At 39.2% G+C, this 25,241-nt stretch overlaps 1 protein-coding gene across 5 annotated transcripts in view; it reads left to right on the top strand.

Moving 5' to 3' along the window:
* Positions 1-25,241, top strand: part of SHC3 (SHC adaptor protein 3) — a 112,185-nt gene that overhangs the window by 64,028 nt on the left and 22,916 nt on the right. For all 5 annotated transcript variants that reach the window (XM_080373039.1, XM_080373038.1, XM_080373036.1 and 2 more), the window contains 4 exons: positions 2,034-2,104; positions 14,000-14,063; positions 17,403-17,522; positions 21,258-21,311. In XM_080373039.1, the coding sequence (XP_080229165.1) occupies positions 2,034-2,104; positions 14,000-14,063; positions 17,403-17,522; positions 21,258-21,311 (309 nt within the window). The remainder of the gene's footprint in view (positions 1-2,033; positions 2,105-13,999; positions 14,064-17,402; positions 17,523-21,257; positions 21,312-25,241) is intronic.

The following is a 25,241-nucleotide window of genomic DNA, read 5'->3' as shown; positions in this document are numbered from 1 at the left end:
ATAAACACATTGATGAAATGATGAAAAACAAGTATTTCAGTATAAAAAAGTCACAGGGATACCTTTGAATAGTTACACGGTTTACAACATATTTAATTATAAATGTATCTCATATGAAATAAATATCTGGGAAAATTTATCTGGAAAAGCATCCTAGATCTAAAAGAAAATTACATAAGAACAGTACAGGAAAGTGTATTGCATTGCTCTATATTGGCATGAGTTAACTGACTTCAGTTGATTATCTCAATTGATATTTAACAAACTTAATTCCAAGCAAATCTAATCACCCTCTGAGATACTTAAAAATAGAGTTAATGGATTAAATTCCTGCATAAAAATGTTGTTCTGGATGCTTTAAGTACTCAGGCAGAAGTATATGGAAAAAAAGGAAACTTCTTGTAATAAGATACAATGTTTACCTAATTTTGCACTTACAGAGGAGTGATGATAATATAAACAGCTTGAGAGTATGACCCTTAGCTTGAAAGCTCCATGTGCCAGGATCTCAATAAACAAGACATTTTACAGGAGGATTTTACAAGCTTTTCAGAAAATGTAAAAGATTGCAGGAGATTTCTAAAAAATTCTAGGAAGTGGATCTCGAAACAACCCTTCCCAGAAACTGTGGGCTATTATAATCCAACTTTGAGCAATTAAATGAATAAGAGTCACTTGATATTCTAGTCTATTTTATTCAGTGTGGTAATGACTTCATAACACTTGATACCAATAAATTACATAATAATGGACATGTGAAAACAAATTAGATACTCCCTTGGCTTGTAAACAATTTGTGACATACACGTTTCTATAGAAGAAGCATTGCTGAAATTGTAGATTGTATAGTTACTGATGTAGTAATTCTTTATTTAAAACACCATTTTTTCAGTATAAATAAAATTCCCAAACAGACACAAAGTGGTGGCCTCACTTGATTTTTTGCACCGTGTCGTACCCAAATAGATTGCATTATGCTGCAAATAGGTATAAAAACTGATACGAAACTGATATAAACTAGAATAACATTATCAGGCTCATTATGTAAAGACTCATCCTTGTTTCCCCGACTTCCAAGAGTCAGGTGTATGGCTGAATACCTAACCTACATGCAAAGATACTGCCATGGGACTGCCAGTCATGAGTTGCTTTGTACAAAGCCACTATCCAAATACCTAACAGGAGCTGTAGCTGCATGTAGACTTTAGCACCTGCAAATTACGCCCACTTTTGGAAGCAAGTCTAGAAGATTCCCCTAAGTTCTTCTCACTCTTGTGATAGATACTGTTACATATTAACATGTTTCCAAACGGTACTCCCTCTTTTTTATAGAGATGCAGGGCAGAAGTCTGGGCCAAAAATTTTGGTCTTTTCCTAACATTAGCTAACCTTTGTGTCATTCCTCTCTTGAATGACCCTGTTGAAGCCATTTCCCTTCATGGATTATTAGTATATTTTGTAAGCATTTTCCTATATCTTTATGCTAGCATTTTTAATGAAAATATTAGATCCCAGCGATCCCTGAGCTGGTTATTAAGGAATCCTTTTTGGATTGCCAGTGCCTTTTTCAGCTTTCCCTACCATAATTTACCTTTTTTTTTTAGTGAGGCTTAGTTCTCTCCCTCTTAAAGAAGATTTTCCTACTAACCAGTGCTAGATGAATTCACTTTACCACAATTCCTTTTTCATTAACATTAGTTTTTACTTTGACTGGCTTTGTATCTAAAATGGAACAATTAAGACAGAGGAAAATTAAAAAACACATTAACACATTATGAACTACATATATTACAGTGATTAGGTTAAATATAAAAAGATATATTGAACCAGGCTTGAGACTTAAATGAAATAAAATGTTTATGGAACAAATCTGTGACATACAAGTACATAATCATAAAAACCTACCTGACACAAAGGATTAATCAAAAGTAAAAATAAGATTTGTACAATGCCTTTTAATGATTAGCTGCATTTTCTCCCAGAACTCAAAAATAATTATAACATGTTTTCCAACTGTTTCTTTTTCCTTACAGTACTTGGGGTGTATAGAAGTCTTACGCTCAATGCGGTCTCTTGACTTCAATACTAGAACGCAGATTGCAAGGTAAGACATTGTACAAGTCTGTTTTTTAAAGTAACTGCTGAACTGTGTCCCCAAAGTGGGAAAGCCAGGAAGATGGCAAAACACGTAGTAAATAATACTTGGATACTGTGAGTCCACTTTTTAGTTTTGCTTTTACAGGTAAATCTCTCACCTGGTATTACTGTAGCTCCAACAGGGCTTAAAAGATACTTTCTTCATGGTCTTTTTATGTGCAAGGAACTGCTTTAGAAAATTTTTGTTTTTTTGGGTTTTTTTATACCAAATAAAGCACTTATCAGGGTACAACTTTTGTGACATTTAAGCCAGTGAGAATTGGAATATACTTAACATCTACAATGTATTTGTCAAAATTAGCCTAGAGAGCTGGTTTTGAGCTGCATGTTAATAGTTTTTTATAGTAATTTCTTATGCAAGGATGTGAGATTACAAACTGGTTGTACAAAGTATTTAAAAAAATATAACACCACGATACCAGAGACAAATGAAAGACTGTTGTCTTTTCCAGACTGTATGTAAGAAACAATGAGCTTGTATTAGGTTCTTATTACAATTATTTTAAACCTGTCATGATATTTTTGTAAGAGTGGTACTTAAAGTACAGCACTGTCTTAAGAACTGTATATGAATAATTTCTTTTTCTAGGAGAGTATTTTCTGAGAACTGCGGGAATTGGTGTTTTGCAGGCATTTGCTGAGCTCATTGATTTCAGAGGACTGTAGCACTGATGTCTTGTAGCAACTGGAAACCATGTTTTCAAATTCTGGCATTAAAAAAATGAAGTAATCCTTTGCAAAGGAACACATATGAAGTGGTGTGACTGGATACAGTGCTTGAATTTCACACCTTTGAGGCATCTTACAGTTGCTCATAGTCTATCATAAGCCATTTTTCATACCATAGACAGCTAACTATTTCTTTTATTAAATGAGCAAAATTACTTATTTTTAGGCTTGGATGCTGATCGTGCAGTCTATATGCATTGACTCTGAGTTACACTTGCATACAGCAGCTTTGAATTGGACCCCGTAAGTCTTCACAAAATGTTAATCATTAATTTGTCAACATACTGCATTAATGAGGGGTGTAAAAGCACAAGAACAGGTTAATCACAGAATTCTGGTTTTCAGGCAATGTAGACTGTGTGGACATTTGATAATTTTACTACCGTACTTTTTTAAAATCATCATATACATTTCTGTGGTATTGGCAGCAGTGACCTTTTATAATGGTTTCATGTCTAAGCAGACTTTCAGTTCCAGTGCAGGTGGCATATTTGTTTACCACTTGGAAGTAAAATGACCTTGGCTTATGAAACAGTTCTGATAGTTATTGTTTTTGAATTCTGTACCTGAAGGTGAACTGAATTTGGCTTTATTTTTCTGAACAGTCTTCTTCACTGTATCTCTTAGTTGGAATAGCGTTGTGCTTTTCTTATTATCTAGCTTAAAGGCACAACTCTACCATTAATACTTGAGCAGATTTGCTGAGCTAGAGCAATATGGTCTGCAGAAAAGAAGTGTCTTTGTCTTATAGTTCTTTCAATACAAAAATAATTCTTGGCTTTTATGGTGAAACGGACTTGGAATTATATTTTCTTCTGTTGAAGTTACAGCATATTGGACTACATGGTGGGCATTTTCTTGTCTTATCTTCCTCTGACCACATCTAGAGCACAGGTTATTTTTTCCAAGCAGGAAGCCATATCTTCCTGTTTTTCTTGTTATTTTTGGATTTGCAATTTTCTGTTTATCATAAAACAATGAAGACTCGTTGTTCTGATCAGGTAGTTCCTGATCTAAAACTCTTTTGAAAGTAGGAGTTTTAGGTGACTTTTGAATCTGTCTAGCATCTTCATCTGCATTTCATTAATTCATCTGGCTCTAGAAATCCCCATGCAATGTCTTAAGTACCCACACGCTTTGTCATGTAGCATTTGGCATACAAGCCTATTCTATATTAAGAAAATATTATTAAGGAATTATTAAAATTCACATTTGCTGATTAACTTGCTCATGTGCATTGAACATAGCATAGGCCTCAAGATATGTACTGAATTAATAAGGCTGATATACTGATACAGTACTGTACAGACACCAGTTCCCTCTTAAGAAGTCTTTCTAAGACCTTGCAAAACTAGTCATAGAAGAAAGTGATCTGTCTTGGGCCAATATGACTTCTGGTACTATGCATTATTTACTGAGTATGATTAAAAAACAGTTACAAAAGATAAGCCAAGTTACCTATTTAGTTTGGAAGTCTGTATGCATCTCTTCTTAATAAGCATGCATGGTGCTTGACACATACAAAGCACTTACTCCCTTTCTAGCAGTGCACCACATCCCTGTCCCTGCCTGCTTTCTTCTTGCCCTTGCTTTTCCTCCATAACTCTCCAAGTTATGCAGAGCTCTAACATAGGACGGCAGACATTAGGAATCCTACAGTTGCCTTTTTTCTGTCTTCTGGTTATTGCATATGTCACTTTATCTGTCAGGTAGCTAGGAGGAGCAAAACCTGAAAGTAAGATAAGCAGCACAAATTCCTAGAAGAAAAAAACCTCCTGTGGCTTAGTCATGAGAGGCTGAGGTGTGTAGTCTCTGGCCCTGCTGCAGGCTTTGGGTATTATTTTGGAAAAACCATTAGGCCCAGTCACAGACAACTCTGTGATTAAATGAATTAGTGCTTGTAAAGAGCACTTAAATTACTGGGTGAACATTTAGAAATTACTTAAAAATTGGGCTAAGATTTCCAGTTATCTAGTCAATTACACACCCATTTTAAATAACAAATTAAAGGGAAAAGGTTGTCCAGATATCCTGAATGGCTTTGAAAATCACAGCTGTTGTAAGTAACACATTAGGAAAGCTTATACATCAGTGTGTATCAGTGTGTATGCATGGACCAGTCTCAGAAATGAACTGTGACTTCAAGTCCAGGAACTGGATTGAAGCCCCAGTGTAAACAGTTTGGTCAACAGTCTTTCCTTCCTTGTCACATTCATGTGAAAAATCAGCCTGTGCAGTTAAATGCTGTTGTACCTGGCCTATAACATGTTTTTATTTTGCTTTTTCACTTTTTGTAAATTAAAATTTTAAAACTTACAGCAATGCATTTATCTTCGTGTGGCAGCAGTGAGCAAGCACTTTCACTTGCCATACTGTTCATCAGATCTTAGCAGCCTTGGTGATGCCTGAAAGAGGTATTGTTGTCCTGATTTTGGATCTGATTTGAGGAAAAATGAACAGCTGTGTACAATTTATAATAGGTCTTCCCCTTCATCATTACACAGTTGAAGTCTCAAGATTCTTTCACTACAGGAGAAATAGAACTACAGTAGTATTAATCAGTTGTATTATATTTGTTCTGTAATTAATGTAATATGTGATTTCTTGAGCAAATAAATGGATGTGCAAGTCAAGGGTCAGCAGTTATGCATAATGATAAATGAAAGCCAGCTGAATCCACATGTTGCATCATGAATTATCCAGAGATAATTCTTGTAACACATGTGAAGGAGATGACTTTCTTGGGCAGCAAGATGAACAGAAGCATTTCGTTTTCAACATAGTGGAGAAACAGGAGGACTAGCAGGCGAAACTACTAACTGCAGATGTCAAGTGGTCCTAAACTCACCCGAAAGCTACCATCACCGTCACAGAAAGGAACTACTCTTAAGCCTGTGTGGCCAGGCCCTTTGCGCCCTCAGGCTGTTTATTAAAAAAATTAAAAATCAGGTAAAATTCTTTTGTAACGTGTGCGGTGTTTGCAGTTCATGTAATATGTTTGTATGTTTCTTGTTAAATCTGTTATGATGTAATGAATCTTCACTATTGTGTTGTGTGCATGACTCTAGCTATGTACTGAATTAGAGTAGCGTTGCATGCGCTGTCTGGACTATAAGGCTGCATGTTCATCGGCATTTAATTGAATGAAACCAGTTTACTGCATGCAGCTTCAAAAAGTTATGCTTCCTTGAGCTGAATAAAACATTAAATTGCATTGTTAACAGCAAGTAGACCAGAGGACTGAAATACTTGGTATCAGCAGTGGACCCAAATCCAAACTCTGATCTCAGTCCTCTCCGTGAACTCTCTTGGGCTGAACACTGTGAAAGAGGATCCTCTCCGAATTTGAGACCTGAACTTTATTAATCATGAAAAACAAATCCATTTATGCCAATATCCCAAGCTTTTGGAGGGGAGGTGACAGAAACCCAGATATTAGAGCTGGGTTTGAGTCCCGTGCTAAACAGCATGAGTGAAGCTCTGTTGATGTAGTGTTTCTTTCAACTGTGTCTGTATTCTTTGCAGAAATTCACTGTCAGCAAGCATCACTGAAAAATGGGTGGAAGACACTGAAAAGGAAGAATGTTTCCCCTGTGATTTTTGAAGGTGGATAGGTAACGTGTTATCTACAGTGAATTCTGTATTCAGTCTCCTCCTTAACGTGTTCTCTTGCTTGGAAGGCGAGTGTGGTTTGCCCTTGCCTTCTGCTACATGGACTCTGGATGTGGGGTAGTGCTTAGGGGATGGCAGAACACACATACCTGCACCAAAATCTGGATACACATCTGTGTGCAGGAAGGGATGTGAATGATAACGCTGCTTCCTTGTGCACACTACTTTAGGGCCAAAGCTCTGGGAAACACGGGGTGCTGACTACTGCCCAGTTCACCAGGAAGCAGGATTCCCAAAAGTGGATGGAGACATCCTTATAATTCATACAGCACACCTCTAAGTGGGGCAATGACAGCTACAGTGTCCGATACTGTCAGAAAATAATACATATTTGCTATTTTGGCATGGGGTTTTAGCATTTTAGAAATGGGTTAGAATAAATAGGATTTTGCATGCTTAACGTTGAAGTCTTTCAATGTACTGTTAGCCGGGGAAATGTTAGCTACTGTTTGGATTAATTTGACTAATATATGGTAAGGCAAAGCCTCAATGAGAGTAATTAATTAAACTGCCCCATTCCACTTGCCTTTGTGAGAATGCAGAGAGCTTCTCAGGGGATGGGGAACCCAAATGGTCAGAGAAACAGGTACACATACAGCTGTACCCTGGGTTTTCAAAAAGCTGGTGACTCCACATGGTTCTGCAGGAGCAGAAGGACTGAGGCAGAGTGGTCTTAACATGTTTTAAATGCAATTTGCAATACAGAGTTAACCACTACCTAACACCTTGGAAATGGACGCACTCTCAAGTTCTTTTGCTAATAGCACCTAGCAGCTTGTTTACACAAAGAAATGAAGGCATAAGGAATTTGAGTGTTTTTTGTATGACAGGTCCTTTTTGCTAATATATGGCTTGTATATTTATAAAATATCATATATCTTATGGGGTTATTCAAAATGTCAGTCTTAGAACTTAATCCTCTAATAAAAAAGAGATTTTGTAAGATATCTATCTCCAAAATCCTGCTTTGGACCTGGGGCCAAAGAGGGGGTTAGAGAAAAATATTCATTAGACTAAATTTTTGCATTTTACTTTTGTAAGGTTTCCTATGCTTTGCTTTGAAATACTTGTGGTGCACTACACTTTGAGAGGGAAGATACTATAGTAAATGACCTGAGGCTGGACGCAGTTTGGAGGTTATTATGATCCTGATTTAGCAACAAAAGACAATTTTAATTTCTATCTCTCCATCTGCCTGACTACTACTAGGATAAACAGCTAGAGACCAGGCTGAGTGGAATAAAGCCTGAAGGTCACAAAAGACGTTCAAGGATTGAGCTACCTAACAGATCTAAACCTTCAAGTACCTTTTTCTTTAGTTTTTTGGTGTCATTGACCTTATTCTTGACAGGTGGAGGATTGTGCAAAGGCAGGCTTTTGTAGGTGTGCATGCAAAATCAAGGTTTTGTATACCATCACTTCATGTTCATAAAAAATGCAACCAGTATTTTAAGAGGTTTCCTCTTTGAAAAGTACCCCAAATTTTGGACCAAGATTGTCAGAGTCTAAATAATGATTAAATGCAGATATGTATGACTGTGTTCTCAGCAGTGGAGGAGCAGCTGTATGCCTCTTTGGCTTCGCCTGTTGGTGGCATGCATTTCCCATCGCTGTAAGATAAAGATGGATATGTTTGCTCCAGTTTTGCTAAACACAAATCTGACTGTGTGTGCATGCAGAGTGAAGAGATATATCTAAATAACTTGTGCTACTGGATAAACAGTTTCACTCTCCATTTCTAAAAATAAGAGCATTGTTCAGAACTACTGTATTAGAAGAAGTCATCAGATTCGAGGTAGACTTCCCTGTTACTGATGAATGAAACAGAGTTTTTGAAACTTACTTGCATGTTGAAAAAGAAGGTACGGATTGTACTGAAATTCCCTCAAATATTCCTTAAAAGTTACATCATCTGTAAATAGTGAGAACAGAGCTGTCATTGAGCATACCAATGGATAAAAAGTTTCTTGGGCAGTAAAAGCAAGGGAGTCCTCTCAAGTGCATTGACTCCTGTTAGCAGATTGATGTAAGTCTCACAGTGAAGATGCAGGAGCATAAGAATAGCAACCATTGGATAGATTGCATACTACATCCCTAATACCATGTGGTACTTTATGTCTAACAGTTGCCAAAGACAACCCTTTTACTGTATGAAGTTTATTCAATAAACCAAAAATGAAGTCGGCCAGCTTCCTTTCATTTTCTACTTGTAGATTTTCTACATGTGAAAAAACTCCGTTTCAAGAAACAAAATGAGGAGCTGAGGGAAGAAAAGGAGGAGTCGTCATCTCCTTACTCTACGATTGACAACAGCTTGCGTGCCACATCTGCTGATGTTGCCTTATTCTGCAAACCTTTTCTTCCAGGCTTTCCATCACTTGTGCGGTCAGGACAGGCTTCGCTTTGGTCAGGCTGGTGTGACAAATGTCATCACTTGGTCTCTGTGGCACTGTCTTGGGGGCTTCCCCACAGGGGTGCTGCCTACATGGTACTCTGAATTTGTGGCAGTAGGTGCATCCATGCCACACAGTTAGCCTACCCTTCCTATCCATACTTTCTGTTCTGTTTTCCTTAGCTACTTCTCCATCCTTACATCTTCCAAATATGGTCAATTTGCCAGTTGGCATTTACAGTTGTGTAAGAAGTAATATAGTGGTTTAGTCTTCAGAGCTTGTGAATATCCCCTGTGCTTTGGACAGCACACACTCATTTTGCCTGTTTTGCAAATGAACAAATAATACTTCCGTTATTAAATGGATTTCTAAAAATTATTTTTGGTCTCTGTTTTTTTCTTTTTCAGAAGCAAGTTATTTTTTCATTTAGTATAGACTTTATTTCTCCTCAGGAAATACTGGTACAACCAACACGGTAATGATTTATAAATTATTTTTTAAAATGACAGGATTATAATACTGTTAAGAAATACCTGGGAGCCTTCTGTACAATTCTTCTAGGCTTGTCATGCTTTTCTTTAAAAAGTCCGTCTTTTGATGTCTGTTTTTTTAACCTGTGAAGCCCTACACTTTGAGGTGGCAAAGATAAACTTAGTAACTATAGGATGGTAGAAGATACTAGCAAGAGGATATTAGTAGGTTTTATGTCTTGTCATACAAAACACTGCAGACTAAAAACTAATCAGTTTCTTGTCTCAGAAGAGATGGCTGTACTTTTTAAAAATATGTTGAGAAAATCTATGCAATTGGTATGTGCCTGTCATTTCCCCGAAATATGAGTTCCAGAATTCTGCTTTTTAATCAATTAAATCATATTAATTAAAAGTAGCAACCATAAAACCTAGCATTATAGCCAAAACCCCCTTTGAAACCACAAGAAGGGGAGGGTACATGTGATGGTGTTTCATAAAGGAATAGATCAGAGCTTCCTGAGTAGGCTACTTTATATAACAGTCAGGGTAAAATATGACTAAAGCTATGAAAAATATCAGGGCATTAGCCTTTTTAATGGAAAAAATGGCAATGTAAAATGTCTTTTTTTCTGTCCCTGAGAGAAGTAATTTTACAGCAGGTCAGCCTCAGAAAATGCATATTGGTAATTTTTCATGGGATACATTTGCATGCTGAAATCATATTCAAAATACATAACATGTTTTGTGCCAACAAAATGACTCCACAGTATGACCATCTGCAAAGCAGAAAATACTCTCGGACAGATTTGGAACTCAGCATGTGGTCCCTACCGCAGACAGTGCAGTAACTAATTTTACAAGGGATGAAGATAACTCTACACTGGTATTTATCTGAGCCTAGCTAATGAAACAGCATGTGGCTTAGAAAGGTGTAATATGTGTCTATTCCAATAAGAAAGTTATTCGACAAGGAAGCAAATATAGTCACATCCAGCTTTTCCAAATTCTGTGCAACCGTTTAGCCATGCAAGTATGTCCGGAACTTCTGCTCTTGCCTTCCTTAGACAAGCATTTGCACACACCAGACAGGTAACAGCACTCTTAACCTGGCAGCAATATCTTATTTCTGGGCTTGATTTCTGGCTCAGGTGTTTGTGCTCTAGAGGCATCTCCAAATTTGATTTACTGCAAAAAAAGCGCTTTTATCTGCCCTGTGCTGCCTGGCAATGCAAGCTAGAAAGAAGTCTTTAGGATGTCTTTTCCACATCACCAGGTTGTCTGTGTAAAGACACTGCCTCCCAAAATTATCTAGAATATTCTGAACAGAGAGATCCAGGAACCTTCTAGAAAAAGTGCGTATCAGTGTGGTGGGGGGTATTCAGCTGTCCTTTTTCTTGTTTTCATCAGACTTCTTTAAGACTCCTTAACTCCCAGATGGGGAGAGTGCTGTGCCTTTTGTTGCTGGTACACAAAGAGTTGCTGCCAGGCTGCTCCAACCTTGCCTAGGCAGAATTGCTATATGAATATCTTTTCTGAAGTTCCCGACATTTTCATCAAAAGCATTGTTAACTTAAACCCCACAGCTGCTTGAATACATTCAGTGTTCGCAGTGTGTCAAAACCAGAAGCTAAAAGAATTGTCAAAGTCAAGGTCGGATGCCCTGACTCATCTGACCTGTGTCTCGCCAAGCTGTCACCTTCCTCAGGTCCTTCCCCCCCACTTCCAGTCTTCCTGCAGACATTGGGATCACAGAGTTTGGCAAAACCAAGGTAGTTTACTAAAAGGAAGACAGGCAGTTGGAAAATCTATAGTGGTTTGTCCCTGACTGAGAGGATGTCTATTCTACCCTTCCAGCCGCTCAGTGCTTGCCCTGGCAGGGTGTACGAACACCTGCCAGCCCCAGCCCTGGGCATCAGCCCTTCCCGCCCCTGCGCTTCCCCTCCTGTGCTCAAAGTGGCGGTTTTCATCAGCAAGGTCCTTGAGTCAGACGGGTCTGCTGAGTAACACACTTTCCATTTATCAGGAGCTGGCAGGCAGGAGAGGTAGCAGCAAACCCGCTACAAATCCCAGCCCTGCACCAGAAAAATAGGAAGCTTGTAAATGTTTTTTGTCAGGTCTTGTGGCCTGAAAATTCCGGTTTTTTCCTACCTGCTCAATGTTGCTGCTAGAGAGAGAAGACAGTGGAGGTAAACAGGAAGAGAAAGGAAGTTACAGGCAGATTTATCCCTCAAGTACAGTTTGTATCTCTGAAACACAAATCCTTTTTGTGAGAGCAAAACCTGTGAGGGGTCTTGGTGCACTAATCAGACAGCTGGAGGAGGCAAAGAGGATTAAGTGCTGGTGACACCTGTGTGCCAGCAACTTGCAGCCAAAATGCTCGAGAAGCTCAGACACACCTGGGGAAGCAAGAGGCATGGGTCTGAAAGATACCAGTGGGCTGGGACTGCCACAGGCCTGGAATTCCCACTCCATTGCCTCCAAAGGATTTGGTTCAGTGCAAAAAAATGATGGGAAACCGCAAGTACTAGCTCAGTAGCAAGGCTGAGGGGATGGCTCTCTATAGCATAATGTCTGTTTGCTTTTCCTGAGTCAAAGAAAAGCGTTTTTGGTGGAGAAGAATAATATTTCTTTTTCCTTATTACATTTTCATGAAAAAGTAACCTATGTCACAGTATCACAACAATCACTGTGTGTGGTGCTTGAGGTGCTGTATTTCTGGGATGCATCAGGGCTGCTCTTTTAAACCAAACAATTTTTACTTGTTCTGTAAGACAAGTGAGTAGCTACTTTAACTAAAATACTTGTTTCGAGTTAAAGAAGCATTGTGGTAAATACAGGAGTGAAATAAAAATGCTGAACTGTGAAATGGAGCGCTGTTGTAGCTGTGATGGTCTGAGAGCATATGCAGGCCAGGGCTTGCAGTGAGAGGCAGTTTTATTAGTTGAGCAGATGTAGTTTGAGGGGAAAAAAGGAAAAAGACAAGCTGTGGAACAAACAAGCTCTCCTCTAGACCTGAAGAAAGGATTGTGTGTCTGAAAGCTTTTCTGATGACGGCTTGCTATTATATATATATATATATATATATATATATATATATGAAAAACTGCTATAAATAAAAAAAATATTCAGAATGACAGGACTTTAAACCTGCTGCATAGCCTGTTCCACCCCCAAAAATAATAAGTTCATATGATTCCTTCAGGTGATTTGAACTTTGGAGTGTGCCCTAGGTAAAAGCAGACAAGGCCTAACTATATAGTGATTACTGATTGCCACTGGATAAATCTGTGGCATTCGTTGAGCCAATATATGTTGTATGCTGATATCTATATGACATTTCTCTCCTGACTTACTTGTTGAACCTGTGCATTCACCTAATGCATAGTTGAAATACCATCCTGCACATGGCACAAAATTAAAATAATCCTTGTTTTTATCAATGTGATGTTTCAAGGTTTAGATTATTTTGACTGCTCTTTGTAGCTTGTAGTTCATTTTCTCCCATTCTGTATTCTTTCCCCTGTAAAATACATCTTATTTGCATGGGTTTATGTCTAATTATAATGTGCTGTTAATCTCAATCTGTATTTAAAACAGCTAAACAAGGTTTGGAATCACCTTTACTTGTCCCTGTGCAACCCTTCTGCCCTTCTGTCCTACAGTATCAATGGGACAGATCTGCTACAGCTTTGTAGCTAATGGTCTCAGGAAGGTCCCTGTGTGCATGGGAGAAAATTCTGAATACACACCAGATTGGCTATTCAGATAAGTTGTTAAATACTGAAAAGATCTTTAAGACTTGTTTGTAGCAGTAGATGATTTCAAGAGTTTTTGCAGTATACAGTTACTGTCCTATGAGACAATATGAAGTCAAATCAATTTTCAACATGCATTTCTCTCATTCAACCTGACTGTGATTGGAAGAATGAAAAAATATTAGAAAGATAAAGCAAAATGTTAATGGCATTAATTTTGCTTACAATATAAAAGTAGAGCCACAAAGAAATTATTCAGATTGTATTGAACAAATTAAAATCTTGTACATTGCGTGTTTTGTATACAACATGCATATTACCAGGAATATTTTAGGATTCTGATTTTATCTAAAGCCAGGTGGTTTTGCTTTGACTGGAAAAGTGCATATTATAGTAGTAAGAAAGATGATAGGTTTTTTACATTACAAGAAAGGTTTGAAAAAAAAGGTGTAAAGCAATTTGATTAAAGATATGTTTTATGATCAGATTCCTCATGGCTTAATAAGGTGCAAAGACAAATATTTTAATTTATGATGAGAAAAGGTTTTTTTAATAGTGTGACAGAACATTTTATCCTTTGTAGTTCTGAAGGTACTCTTCCTACACTACATGGAATATTTACTGTCTTCTGCTTCACACTGAAATAATCTAAATTTGAATGACACCTGTTTTTAGCCCTGAGAAGAGCTAACTGACCCACTACCTAACCTCACTTGTGAACAGAAATATGGTCTGAAGCTCTTTTCTCCCAGTGCATTTCAAGTAAAATGAAGAAACCCACACATCTGGTTGCCATAAAGCCTTTTTTTTGTCTCTTCAGGGAAGCAATCAGTCGTGTTTGTGAAGCTGTGCCTGGTGCCAAAGGAACCTCCAAGAAACGAAAGGTATTTTCTTTTATTGTAGTGCAGTTGACTGTGTTTTCTTAGTTACAACACAGAGGAGACCAGACACAGCAGGCAGGTGACTTTAAAGTAGCTTTGAGAATTGCAGGTCATTAGTAATTTAAAGTATTGGCTGTTTTCACCCACTGTATGTTGCCTCTTGCCCTTTTCATCAGTATCTGCTTTTACAGGCATCTACGAGTACGAGTACATCTAGGAAAAAGATTGTGGCTTGCCTTTATGCTCCTACTGTAGAAACCCCCTCCTTTTTCTTGTCTTTCCTTTGTAGATTGCAAGTGGAAAACTTAAACAAAAAGGGATGCCTTTTCATAAAATGCATGACTAAATTGTTGAAATAGGTGCTGGAAGCTATTGCAGAGGCCAAAACTATACATAGTTTTGAAAATTATTAGATCTGTTCTTGGACCATAGCTCTACTAGTGACAATTAATGAGTTTGGAAATCACTGATCTCTGGAAATTGAGAGAACATACCAGGTGATCCTCTGTTCCCTATGCTCTTTCCATAAGCACCTGTGGCTGATCCTCAGTGGCCAGCACTGATGGCAGGTCCAATGGGCATTAGCCTTGTTACCAAAAATTGTACCCAGGAAAGCTCTCCAAGCCCAGTGGCAGTTTAGAAAGCCGACACTGGTTTATTGCAGCACTGGGTGCACGGGGGATCTTTCCTCCTAACACGCACACCAAGTTACTCCAGGGTACACATCACATACAGCAGAGAACTTGCACATTCACAGTACGTCACACATTCGTTTTCATTCAGGCACAGGACTGGTTACAAGTCCCTCACTTCTGACGCAAATCAGTGGCAGCCTCAGGTAGCGCTGCTGAAGGGTTTTGCCAACCAGCCGTGCTCCCCGAGCGGGCTCTGCCCTCTCTCAGCGGGGTAGGGATATCTGTTGAGTTGGAGGTCATGATCTCCCATGACCACGATTTCCTTTCTCCTACTGTCAACCAATTTTCTGTCATTTGAAACACCTTATCAGCTTGTCTCCTCTTGTGGCCAGAAGTTTCTCAGTTGGAGGCTTCTTTCTGCATAATTTACATAACATAATGGTGTCTTATCATTATCTGTTCTTTATTTCCCAAGATTGACTCCTTTGGTTAAAAGTCCTTTCATTCATCAGTTTGACGACTTGAGATGGTGGGTACTTGGGAGGATGAGTCATTTAACGACTTGAGAGGGAGGGTCAGCTTGACCTAAACTTTGTGCACATACTTGTTACATTAAATCAGAGTTCAGTAATTCGGCAGTTTAGGCAACAGCCTGACCCAGTTATTACCATGCTTTTATCCTTATTTGTGTGGTAGGAGTTAGGATCTGCAGGCAACAAGTGGGGTAAGCCTCAGCCTAGCTCCTGCACCACCTACTCTACCAGGGGTCTGCTGGCAAAGCCAGGATTTAATGCTGACTCTAAGGGAAGGAGCATAGAAAGCAATTAATTACAGCCTTTGTGTGTGTTGTTGGGTCCAGGAGGAGAATGGGCAGGTGAAGGAAAAGGTCCGCCTGCTTTTCCAGCTGCTCCACCATCTAGACAGAATTGCAGCAGAAAGGGATGGGATGAAATGCAACTTGTCTGCAATGGAGAATCTTCCCCTGGTAAAATAAGGTGTATGTGACAACATATGTCACAGTGTAATTCGAAATTGTCTGAGAAACTAAGGTTGTGGTTTCACCACCACCACCACCACTACCACATTTATCTCATTGGCATTTCTATGTTCTCTGTCTTTTTTTTTTTTTTTTTAAACCTGAAAGTAAAAAGGAAAATAACTTTTTCCTTGGAAAGCAAAATGACAGAAAGTATCATGGAAAGGTAGGATAAACAGAGTCCCAAGTGCCTAGTGAGATAACTTGCTGTGTTACTGATTTTAGAAGCAATGTTGCTTATCAGTTATTGAAAAGGAATAGAAGTTTTAAAGTAAGTGTACTGACTGAGAAGAAAATTTGCCCAGCAACAATAATTCAGATAAGTGTAAAAGACAGATATATTTTGCCAGTCTGCACTTGGAGCATGTTTTTGCCACTGGTGGCTTACGAGTTTTGCTTAGGTGACATGTACTTCTCACCTTTACCCACACTGTGGGCAGGTGATTTCTAGGCATGAGCTAGGATTCATGAAGGTTTAAGGAAGGAAGAGAAACGAATATTCAAAAGGGCTTATTTTAAAGAGAAGTTAATGAAGTACTAGCTCTATAACATGACAAAGTGAAAATGGTGCAGCACAAATATTACATACGAGCAGTATGTAGGTAGTGTATTTTTAATCAATTAAACAGAAGGATAAGAAGCTAAAACTTAATATATGATAGTTTTAAGGAGTAAAGAAACACAAGTGTGTGCATCCTACTAGGGAGAAAACTTCCCAAGCTTGCAGGCAGCTTGAGGCAAATGCAAATACAGTGGCAGAAGAACATGGCCTCCGTTCACAGCTTTGCTTTCTATCCTAAAGACCAGCATAAATATCCACCAATCAAGCACAAAAAGTGGAAGGACTTGGTCTGTTCTGGCTGGGGAATGTGATTTTTTACAGGTTATCTGAATGAGGCTGCTGTCATGCAGCTGTATGTTTCCTCATAGCTGTTAAAGGTGAGAGGTTTTGCTCAGATTTTGCTTTAGCAGCATAACTTGTATTGCTACAAAACCTCCAGAGATCTAGTGAATGAAAGGCCTAAAAAAGTTGTCATATTATTACATCCCCGTTATTACATTCCAACACTTTGTACTTATGCTCTGAGTTAGGAATAATCTTTAGCTGTGTGTTGTACCCCAGCATACAGAAGTTTTAGCCTATGTCTGGGGTTTTTCTTCCCATTAAGAAGTCTACAAGCATAACAACAATGACACTGTATCTCTTTTTGTGAGCATTCCTTCAGTATCACTGGAGTCCCACTTTCCATGTGGAAAGGGGGTAGAGCAGTCAGTAGATGCCAACTACAGCTTTATTTTCAGGAGCTGAAATGGGGTTTATAGAATAAGAACATGCCATTTTAAGATACTGACTTAAAGCATTCATCTTAAGTCTGCTTACTTGGTCCCTTGGTGAAGATGAGACTTCGCTATCTCACAAAACCCCTATTTTGTTAGGTCAAGAGTGTATGAATACCTGCCTAGCTATTATCACTATTATTACTATTATTAGCAGTAGTAGTAGTAGTATAAATGAAAAATTATTTCCAGAGGAAAACAGCTGTTGCGATGAAGTGTTCTTTGAAAAGTCAGTGACATTAGAAACCTTTAAGATGCAATTAACCCTGCATACAATGAAGGTCATCCCAAATAAACAGAGAACAAAAATGTGCTTTTTCATCCCCCTCACAGCCACCAAGCAAAGTTCTTTCTAGCATCTTGGGAAAGAGCAATCTTCAGTTTGCAGGAATGAGCATAATGCTGAATATCTCCACCACCAGCTTAAACCTAATGACTCCTGATACAAAACAGGTGAGTGTAACTGCCGTATTAATTTGTGAGGCTTTTGATGAACAGCCTACTGCACCATTATTTGCTTCTGGCCAAATACTCAGTTGCTCAAAGTTATTATTCCTCAATAATGTCTATAAAATGAATGAAAACAGCATATAAAGCATAGTAGGAGTCATAGTTTGTTCCAGTATTCAACACCGCTTTGATGAATTATTTTCTTCTTGCTCTGTTTCTGGTAGATCGGTTTTGCTCTTAAAAGACCCACGACATGAAATGGCATTTTCTGGTCGTGGGAGTTCTTGTTGGGTACAATTACAAACTTTCAGAATGTTAAAAGGGATGCATTTGGAGTAAGTGGCTAAAGGACTGAATGCATGTTCCCAATTTTGTTGTCGTTCTTCCAATTTAGAGCCTTAATGAGCAATCTATTCCTAAGACGCTGGTAAAAATACAGCCGCAGGGATTCTGCAGTGCAGTGAAATTCTAGTCTTTTAGAGAGACAAGGCAGCCTGTTTCAAGCAGCCTATTTCTTCTTCATTGTGCTGAAGGTACAGACAGACTGTGGGGAATCACTGCAGTGGATTGTGAATGATGTATGAGATGAGAAAAATCCTTGCTCAGGGTATATATAAAGAGAAAGCGGACAGGCATGCGTAGTCACTGCTGTTCTATTTGCTGTGAGCCACATACTGCGTTAGGGCACACAACTTTCTGCCTAGATACAGCCAGAGAGAAAATAAAAAGAAATTCCTGCTGTCCTTGGAGCCTCAGGATTAAAAAATAAGAAAGAATACATACTTTGTCTATTAAAAAAATGTTGTTTATTTTAAGTTTTCATTGATTTATCTTAGTTTTTATCCTTATTAAGAAAAAAAACATAATCTTCTGCAGGGAGCACTGAAACTGAGGAAGCAGCATTATGGCTAGTTGCAGTGGTTTGGAGCCTTATTGTGGAATATACACAGCAGTGCTTTTCATAGGGATAGTTGACACCAGTCAGAAGCACAGGAACTTGGTGTTAATTAGATCTACTAAAAAAGTGCCAGACCCTGAAAGTCGCCTTGTCTTCAGCTGAAGTCAGGGTAGAGATGGAGTTAAACTGATTTATCCCAGGGAGGAATCATTCCCCAGATGCTTTGCCTTTTCTATGATTTGAAAAAACTGTTTATCTTTCTCTCACATAATTATTTTTGAGATAGACTTGGTCGGGGTGCTGCAGGACTGGGAAACATCTGGTTTCTCAGAGATCCCAGTCTGGCTGTGGTCTCCCTTAAGGGTTTCTTGTTTGTGCCAAGTATTTGATTTGAAAATAAGCACTGCCCAGCAGATTTGTCCTTTGAGGCCCCACCCAGGAAGATGGCTATGAACTTCTGTAATAGCCTATTTTTCCCAGAGTAGCTGGAAGGGAAGAAAAGATAGGACAATGTTGTTAGCCCTTGGGATAGGAGTAAAGCAAGTGCATGTATCCCCTGCACAACAGTTTTGTGAACATATGTCCTGGTTTTGGCTGGGATAGAATTAATTTTCTTCTCAGTAGCTGGTGCAGTGCTGTGTTTTGGCTATGGTGTGAGAACAATGTTGATGGCATGTGGATGTTTTGTGTTATTGCTGGGGGGTGTTTGTACTAGGTCAAAGACTTCTGAGTTTTTCTCGACCTGGCAGCAGGAGGGCTGGAGGGGCATGGGAAGCTGGGAGGGGGCTCAGCCAGGACAGCTAACCCGAACTAACCAAAGGGATATTCCATACCATGGAACATCATGTCAGTATATGAACTGGGTGGGGGGGTTGTTCCAGGGCTGTTGATCATTGCCTGGGGACTGGCTGGGCACTGGCCAGCGGGTGGTGAGCAGTTGCATTGTGCATCACTTGTTTTCTTTTCTCCCTTCCCTTTGGATTTCATTTCTCCCTCCTTCTCCTTCCTTTTTATTATAACTGTTACTATTACTAGTGTTGTTCTTTTGTTTTTCTTTTATCTCAGTTATTAAACTGTTCTTATCTCAACACTCAAGTTTTACGTTCCTTTCCGATTCTCCTCCCCAACCCCTGGGTGAAGGGGGAGTGAGTGAGCGGCTGTATGGGGATTAATTACTGGCTGGGCTTAAGCCACAAGAACATGTCAAGCAGGGATGAGTGGAAGATGATTTTCTTTTGTCGTTTATAATGCAGATTTGGGTAGACTGAAATGTTTCTAAACTATGTGCCAATACTTGTGAATCATTTCATATTAGGCAATGCAAAGCGTTGGTAATTTGCTTTGCCTTGTTGAGGGTGGGGGGAATACCCCAACCTCAAGTAAATAAACTGTTTAGCTGTGGAAGTTTTTTTTAAAAAAAAAAGTCTGACATCAGCTGATGGTTTCAAGCACTTTTCTGTTTTCTTAGAATTTGGAAAAGTAAGTTTTCAGGCAATCTGAAGTAATTTTTGTGTTTTATGATGCCTATCTGAAAGATTGCATTATTTGCACAATTCAAGATAGTGACAAACATTAAATGTGTAACAAATCTTCACTAGTACATCTCTATTGTTAGGATCACTTCTTTAAGGGAAAAGAGAAAGAAATCCTCACTGATGAGTAAGAGAATGATGGTTTACCACTGAACGCTAAAAATTAATCACATCTTCAGAGGCTGCTGTGGGACAAGCGGGAGTACCGAAAATGAAGATCTCTTGATATGAAAGAAGCACTACGAATAGTAGTCAGCTCTCTCTGAGTTAGCAAAGCAGCTAGATGCAGATAAACTCATGTCAGGCTTTTTTCTTTCCAAGGAAGAGAGTTGCTAGTTCAGGTCTTTAAGATGCAAGATGGGGAAAACAGCCCAGAGAACATCTTTTTATCCTCATTTTTTTCCAAAACGTTTTTCTAAAGTATGTGATAGTCTCTTCAAAGTGGTCCATTAAGATCCAAATTACTATTATCACATGCTCTGAGGCACTAAATAAGGCGCCTATCCTATACCAGACAAATTCCTTGGCATGGTTGCTGTGACTCAAATGATCAAGTGAAATTTTCTTTCAAATGACCTTTTCTTTCTTGGTTGTTTCATGATTTCATTATTAAAAGATTTCAGAAGTTAAACCTCAGAATAGCAAAGGAGCAGAGCAGTTCTCCTTGTATTAGTTTCATGACAATTTGTCTCTTCCTAAAGAAATATCATATTAGTTCAAATTGTACATAAGTAAATTGAATTTCAGATGCCCTGGAGTATGCCTGAGAGTTTGTCCGTAATGCTACATTGCAGCTAGATTCAAAATTGTTTTCGTATTGCAAAGAAGTTGGTGTTTGAAACATAAAATGACACAGTAGGTATTGGAAGCAGTGTTAGGATCCTTAGCTGGTGAGCAAATTGGCATGATTTCATTGATTTCACTGGAGTGGCATCAGCAGAAAACTATTTTGATGAATAGGACCCTTTGCTCCATTCATCACTATTTGCAATAAAGAAAGTGAGCTTTAGCAGATTAAAATTTCTCCAAAGATACTATGTGACAGATCTATATGATTTACTGGAGTTCTGAGCACATTTAGCAGTTTTGCCACGCTGCTGTTTTAAAGAACACCAGCACAGATACATTCATCCTTAAGTTTCTTTATATTATCATGCCACTCTTTGCACTCCTTGTAGGTGAAATGCAGAGGTCATTTTGATCTTGGTTTTGGATTTTCACCCCTATGCAAAAAAAAAAAAAAAAAATCAAAGGGGTAAACTGTAAGAAAGCTTACTGACTCACATTTATCCTTTCTGACCCATACAGATCATAGCAAATCACCATATGCAGTCTATTTCCTTTGCGTCTGGAGGTGATCCGGTAAGCATTTCTTTAAAGCTTTCCCCCACGTAGATATTGCTTTATGAGGACTATGTGACAAAATTTATTGCGTTGCTCATTGAAAGAAAAATATAGCCACAATAGCTCCTGTTTCTTGTTTCATAAAATGATTGTTGCCATCAAACTCTTTTTGAGGAAAACGACTGACAAGCAGTCATAGATCCTTCTCTTTGACTGAAACAAAAAGTATCAAAGGGCTGTAAGCATTCATATAATAACTGATAAGCAGGGCTCTGTTTTTCAGAGTAATGTAGTATAGTCATATGGGTGTTGTGTGAATTTTTGTCTTGACTGGCTTTTTTTCTGTACTTTTTACAGTAACAGACTATGTTGCAGTTATATTTATAGCAACGCATGCATTTATTTTTTTCTTCTTGCCTTTAAGTACGCATTGAGGAGACTGTACTAAATACTGCCTTCAGGTATATTCACTACACTGATGCAGCTTGAAGACAGGCTTTCAGGAAAAGCCCAGATCTTCCTAGTTTTGCAAAGCTTTCAGATACACCTACACATTTGGTTCATTTAGATCAAACACGGACTCCTGCTTGTTGCATTTTCTCCTGTTTTTATAAGCAGTCCATCCAAAGGCATATTAAATATGCTTTAAAAGTATTTGTCACCCAGGAAGGAATGAGAGAATTATAAAACAGGAACATTGCTCACCTCTTACCTTAGAGGTCTGAAAGCTTTTAAACCTAGATTACTTGAATGAGCCTGCCTTTTCCTCCATCATGGAATCTGTCAGTCATGTACTACAGGTAAGGCAATTTCCAGCCTGCTTTGTGGGTTAATTCTCTCAGTTCAGCTCTGTTAAGTTGAAGTTCTTTGGCACTTTCTCTGTTCATTTCACTATCCTCAGAAAACATAAGGGCAAACTTCAGTCTTAGTATAGCTCTGCTGAGCTCAGTTTACTTTCAGAAAGGAAAAGAACACATCATAACAATTTGGGGCACAAAAGATGGATCAACAGCAGCTTTGAAATACAACAGATTGCAGTGGATACTGTAAATGAACAGTTCCTGAAGTGGGCAGAGGATTGATTAGCACAGTTCCCTGCCTCCATAAGAAGATTGTTCGCTCCCCATCTGCCATCCCAAATGCTAAGTCCTGGAAACACCATTGCACACTGCCCACTGATAGATGAATTATCAGGAAAGAGGAGAGGAGCAGCAGTGGAGATTGAATTTGGAGTAAACAAGCTCTTCCAAATGTTTTAGAGATAAAAATCATGCTACTGAGTCAGTGGGCTACCAGAGAAATGAAATTGCATGGTGTAAGGAAGCCTACACAAGACAGTGAAACTGTAAAGTTGCATTCCCAATTAGACCACTACATGGTGATCTCATTCTGGGGTGAAGAGGGTAAGTGAGTATCTAATGACACTGTACAGGCTTGTCTCAGTGGGCTAGTACCTTGCACAACTTCAAATCAAAAGCTTGTTTATAAAGCAGGTGGTTCCTTTGTCCCACGTGCACATGGAAGAAGACAAAATGCAAGGATGTGATTTAAGTCACAGCTTTATTAACCTATCTGAAGGTCGTCCAGACGTAATTTTCATCAGCCCTTAATGACTTCCACTTGGTGGAGGACTGCCACCACCAAACACAGTTGGGCTCAGCCAATAAGCTCATCTCCTCACATGAGATTTAAAATGGATGGAGGAAGGCCATCCTGAACTAGGAACCCAGATCTGTGCCCATGTTTGTTCAGGGAATACTTCTCTTATTTTGAATTTTGAAGTTTCGTTTATTTAGAAGCAAGACTGCCCCGACTTCTCACCCTGTCCAGTTTTCTGCTCTGGATATCTGCCACACATTCACACCAGCAATTAGCTTTGCAACTTTCCTCCCACTCCCTAAGCATCAATTACCTTCATCATTCAAAATATATCCACTGGAGAAGCATTCCAATGTCTTGGAGAACAGCTTGAATACCACATATATATATATATTTTTTTTTTTTTTTTCAATATTCCCCTTTGCAATGAGTCAGACAGTTTCTGGCTGTGCCAGCACATGGAAGCTTAAAAATCTCTCCACCAAATCCTTTTACACACCAATTTGGACTAATTTTTAGTTCACTTCCAAGACTGTGGAATCTGGATCTGCTTTAGCTCTTTTCAGCACCTCCTTATGATACACTAAATTTTCATCCATAGTCATTTCAGGTGACTGTTTCCAGGCTGATACACAAGACATCTGTTTCTGGAGATGCCTGCTGAAATTTCAGACAGGCAGATCTTGTAAGGCCTAATCAGGCAGGTCTCTCAGAGGTCCCTGAAGGCAGTAGTTTTTCAGTTTCAGCCCTGCCTCCAGATTTTAGCACCACAATTCAATTTCTTTGAGGTGAAAATTGTAGCATATTTGTACTTGTCTTCAGTCTTTGACTGTCAGGGACCACTTTGCTGCATCAGCCCAGGCCTGTATAACCTTTTGATGGGAGTCTTCTAATTTAACCACTGTGAAATGTGCCCATCTTAGGTCCTTAATATTTTGTTATAGTCAGCTTGAATCTGAGAGCTTTAGATGAAATAAAGAGTAGGTGGTTCCAGTCTCTCACACCCACGCTAGCTATGAGATAGGTCTATGATTTACTCAGGCATAAATGTATCCATTAGCTATGTCTGTATTAGTAAATAAAATGATCTGTGTCCTGTTTTCTGGCCCTGAAACTAAATAGCACAGTGCAATTTGCATGCACACATTCATTATCTTCCCTTCCAGCCGTCTCTTGGGATTGATGCCCAGCATGTGCTGGTCCCTCAGAGAATTTCAGACCATGGCCTGGAAAACCAGTACAACCAGGCAAGTGAGAGTAGCGATAATTAAACAGTATGGACAACTGTGGGACAGCTCTCAGGCCTTTACCTTGACTCTGTTTTATTTGCTACTATTAGACATAGCCACTTTTATCGTCCCCTTATGTGTTGATGTGCCTCATTACTTCCACTCAAATCATTGCCCAGACACTATGTCACTGGGTGCATAAGAAATTACTGGACAAAATGCTAGGGCTATTCTTCTCTGCTGTGCTTTTTTAACAGACCAACCTCATTACTCCTGTGTCTGAGTGCCTTCCAACAGTGCATTAAGCGATATGGCTACACATCTGTCACCAGAACCATGAATGTGCTTCATCATTTCTCTTGGCCTCTGCTTGGGAAGGAAATTGTATAGGCATGCAGCACAGTGATTTATCTTGGGTGGGTGGTGGTGGTGTGGGCTTGCACTAGAGAAAGCTAAGCTGAAAAAGTCTGTCTTTTAACTGAGGATTGATGTTTGTTATGACATTAGATCTTGACATAATTGTCAGTGGTCTTGGATCAGTCACCTGAAAAAGCTTCGGATAAATCTATGCATCCAAGTGTAGTGTATCCTATATATACCCCAGGTTTAGCTATACCTGACTAGCCAGGCATGTCAGGAAATACCAGGTCTAACCAGGACTTCTTGATTGCATCGAAGATATATGGCATTTTCCAGATGTGCCAGGATGCCTCACATTTCTCAGATGCACTGGCCTTTCTGTTTCATCTGCACAATGATAAAAGTCTGCGCTGCTTGTGCACAGGAGTGTGAGGGTGGCAGCAGAGCAAGCAAAAGATCCCCAAAGAAGATGTCAGCCTGCTTTTGCCAGAAAATCCACCTGGCATGTGGCAATGGGGATGGCTGGGAGCCGCCCATGGTCTGGGGGAGAGCATCCTGGGATACTGCTTGTCACAGCCAAGCTGTGGCTGACCTCACAGCCAAGCTGTCACAGCCAACCTCTGTGCCATATGGCATTGTAGTCAGTAAACACACCTGCTTGTCACACACGAATAAACGCTGTTGCTCCGTTACTCCCACTCTTCCTGCCACAGAACTAGTTCATTATTCATGTTCTGAACCAAATTGTCTGGGTAGTTTG

Source organism: Falco punctatus, assembly GCF_963210335.1.
Source record: "Falco punctatus genome assembly, chromosome: Z".
Classification (NCBI taxonomy): Eukaryota; Metazoa; Chordata; class Aves; order Falconiformes; family Falconidae; genus Falco; species Falco punctatus.
Note: the sequence above shows the minus strand (reverse complement) of the source record. Positions and strands in the feature narration are given on the sequence as shown.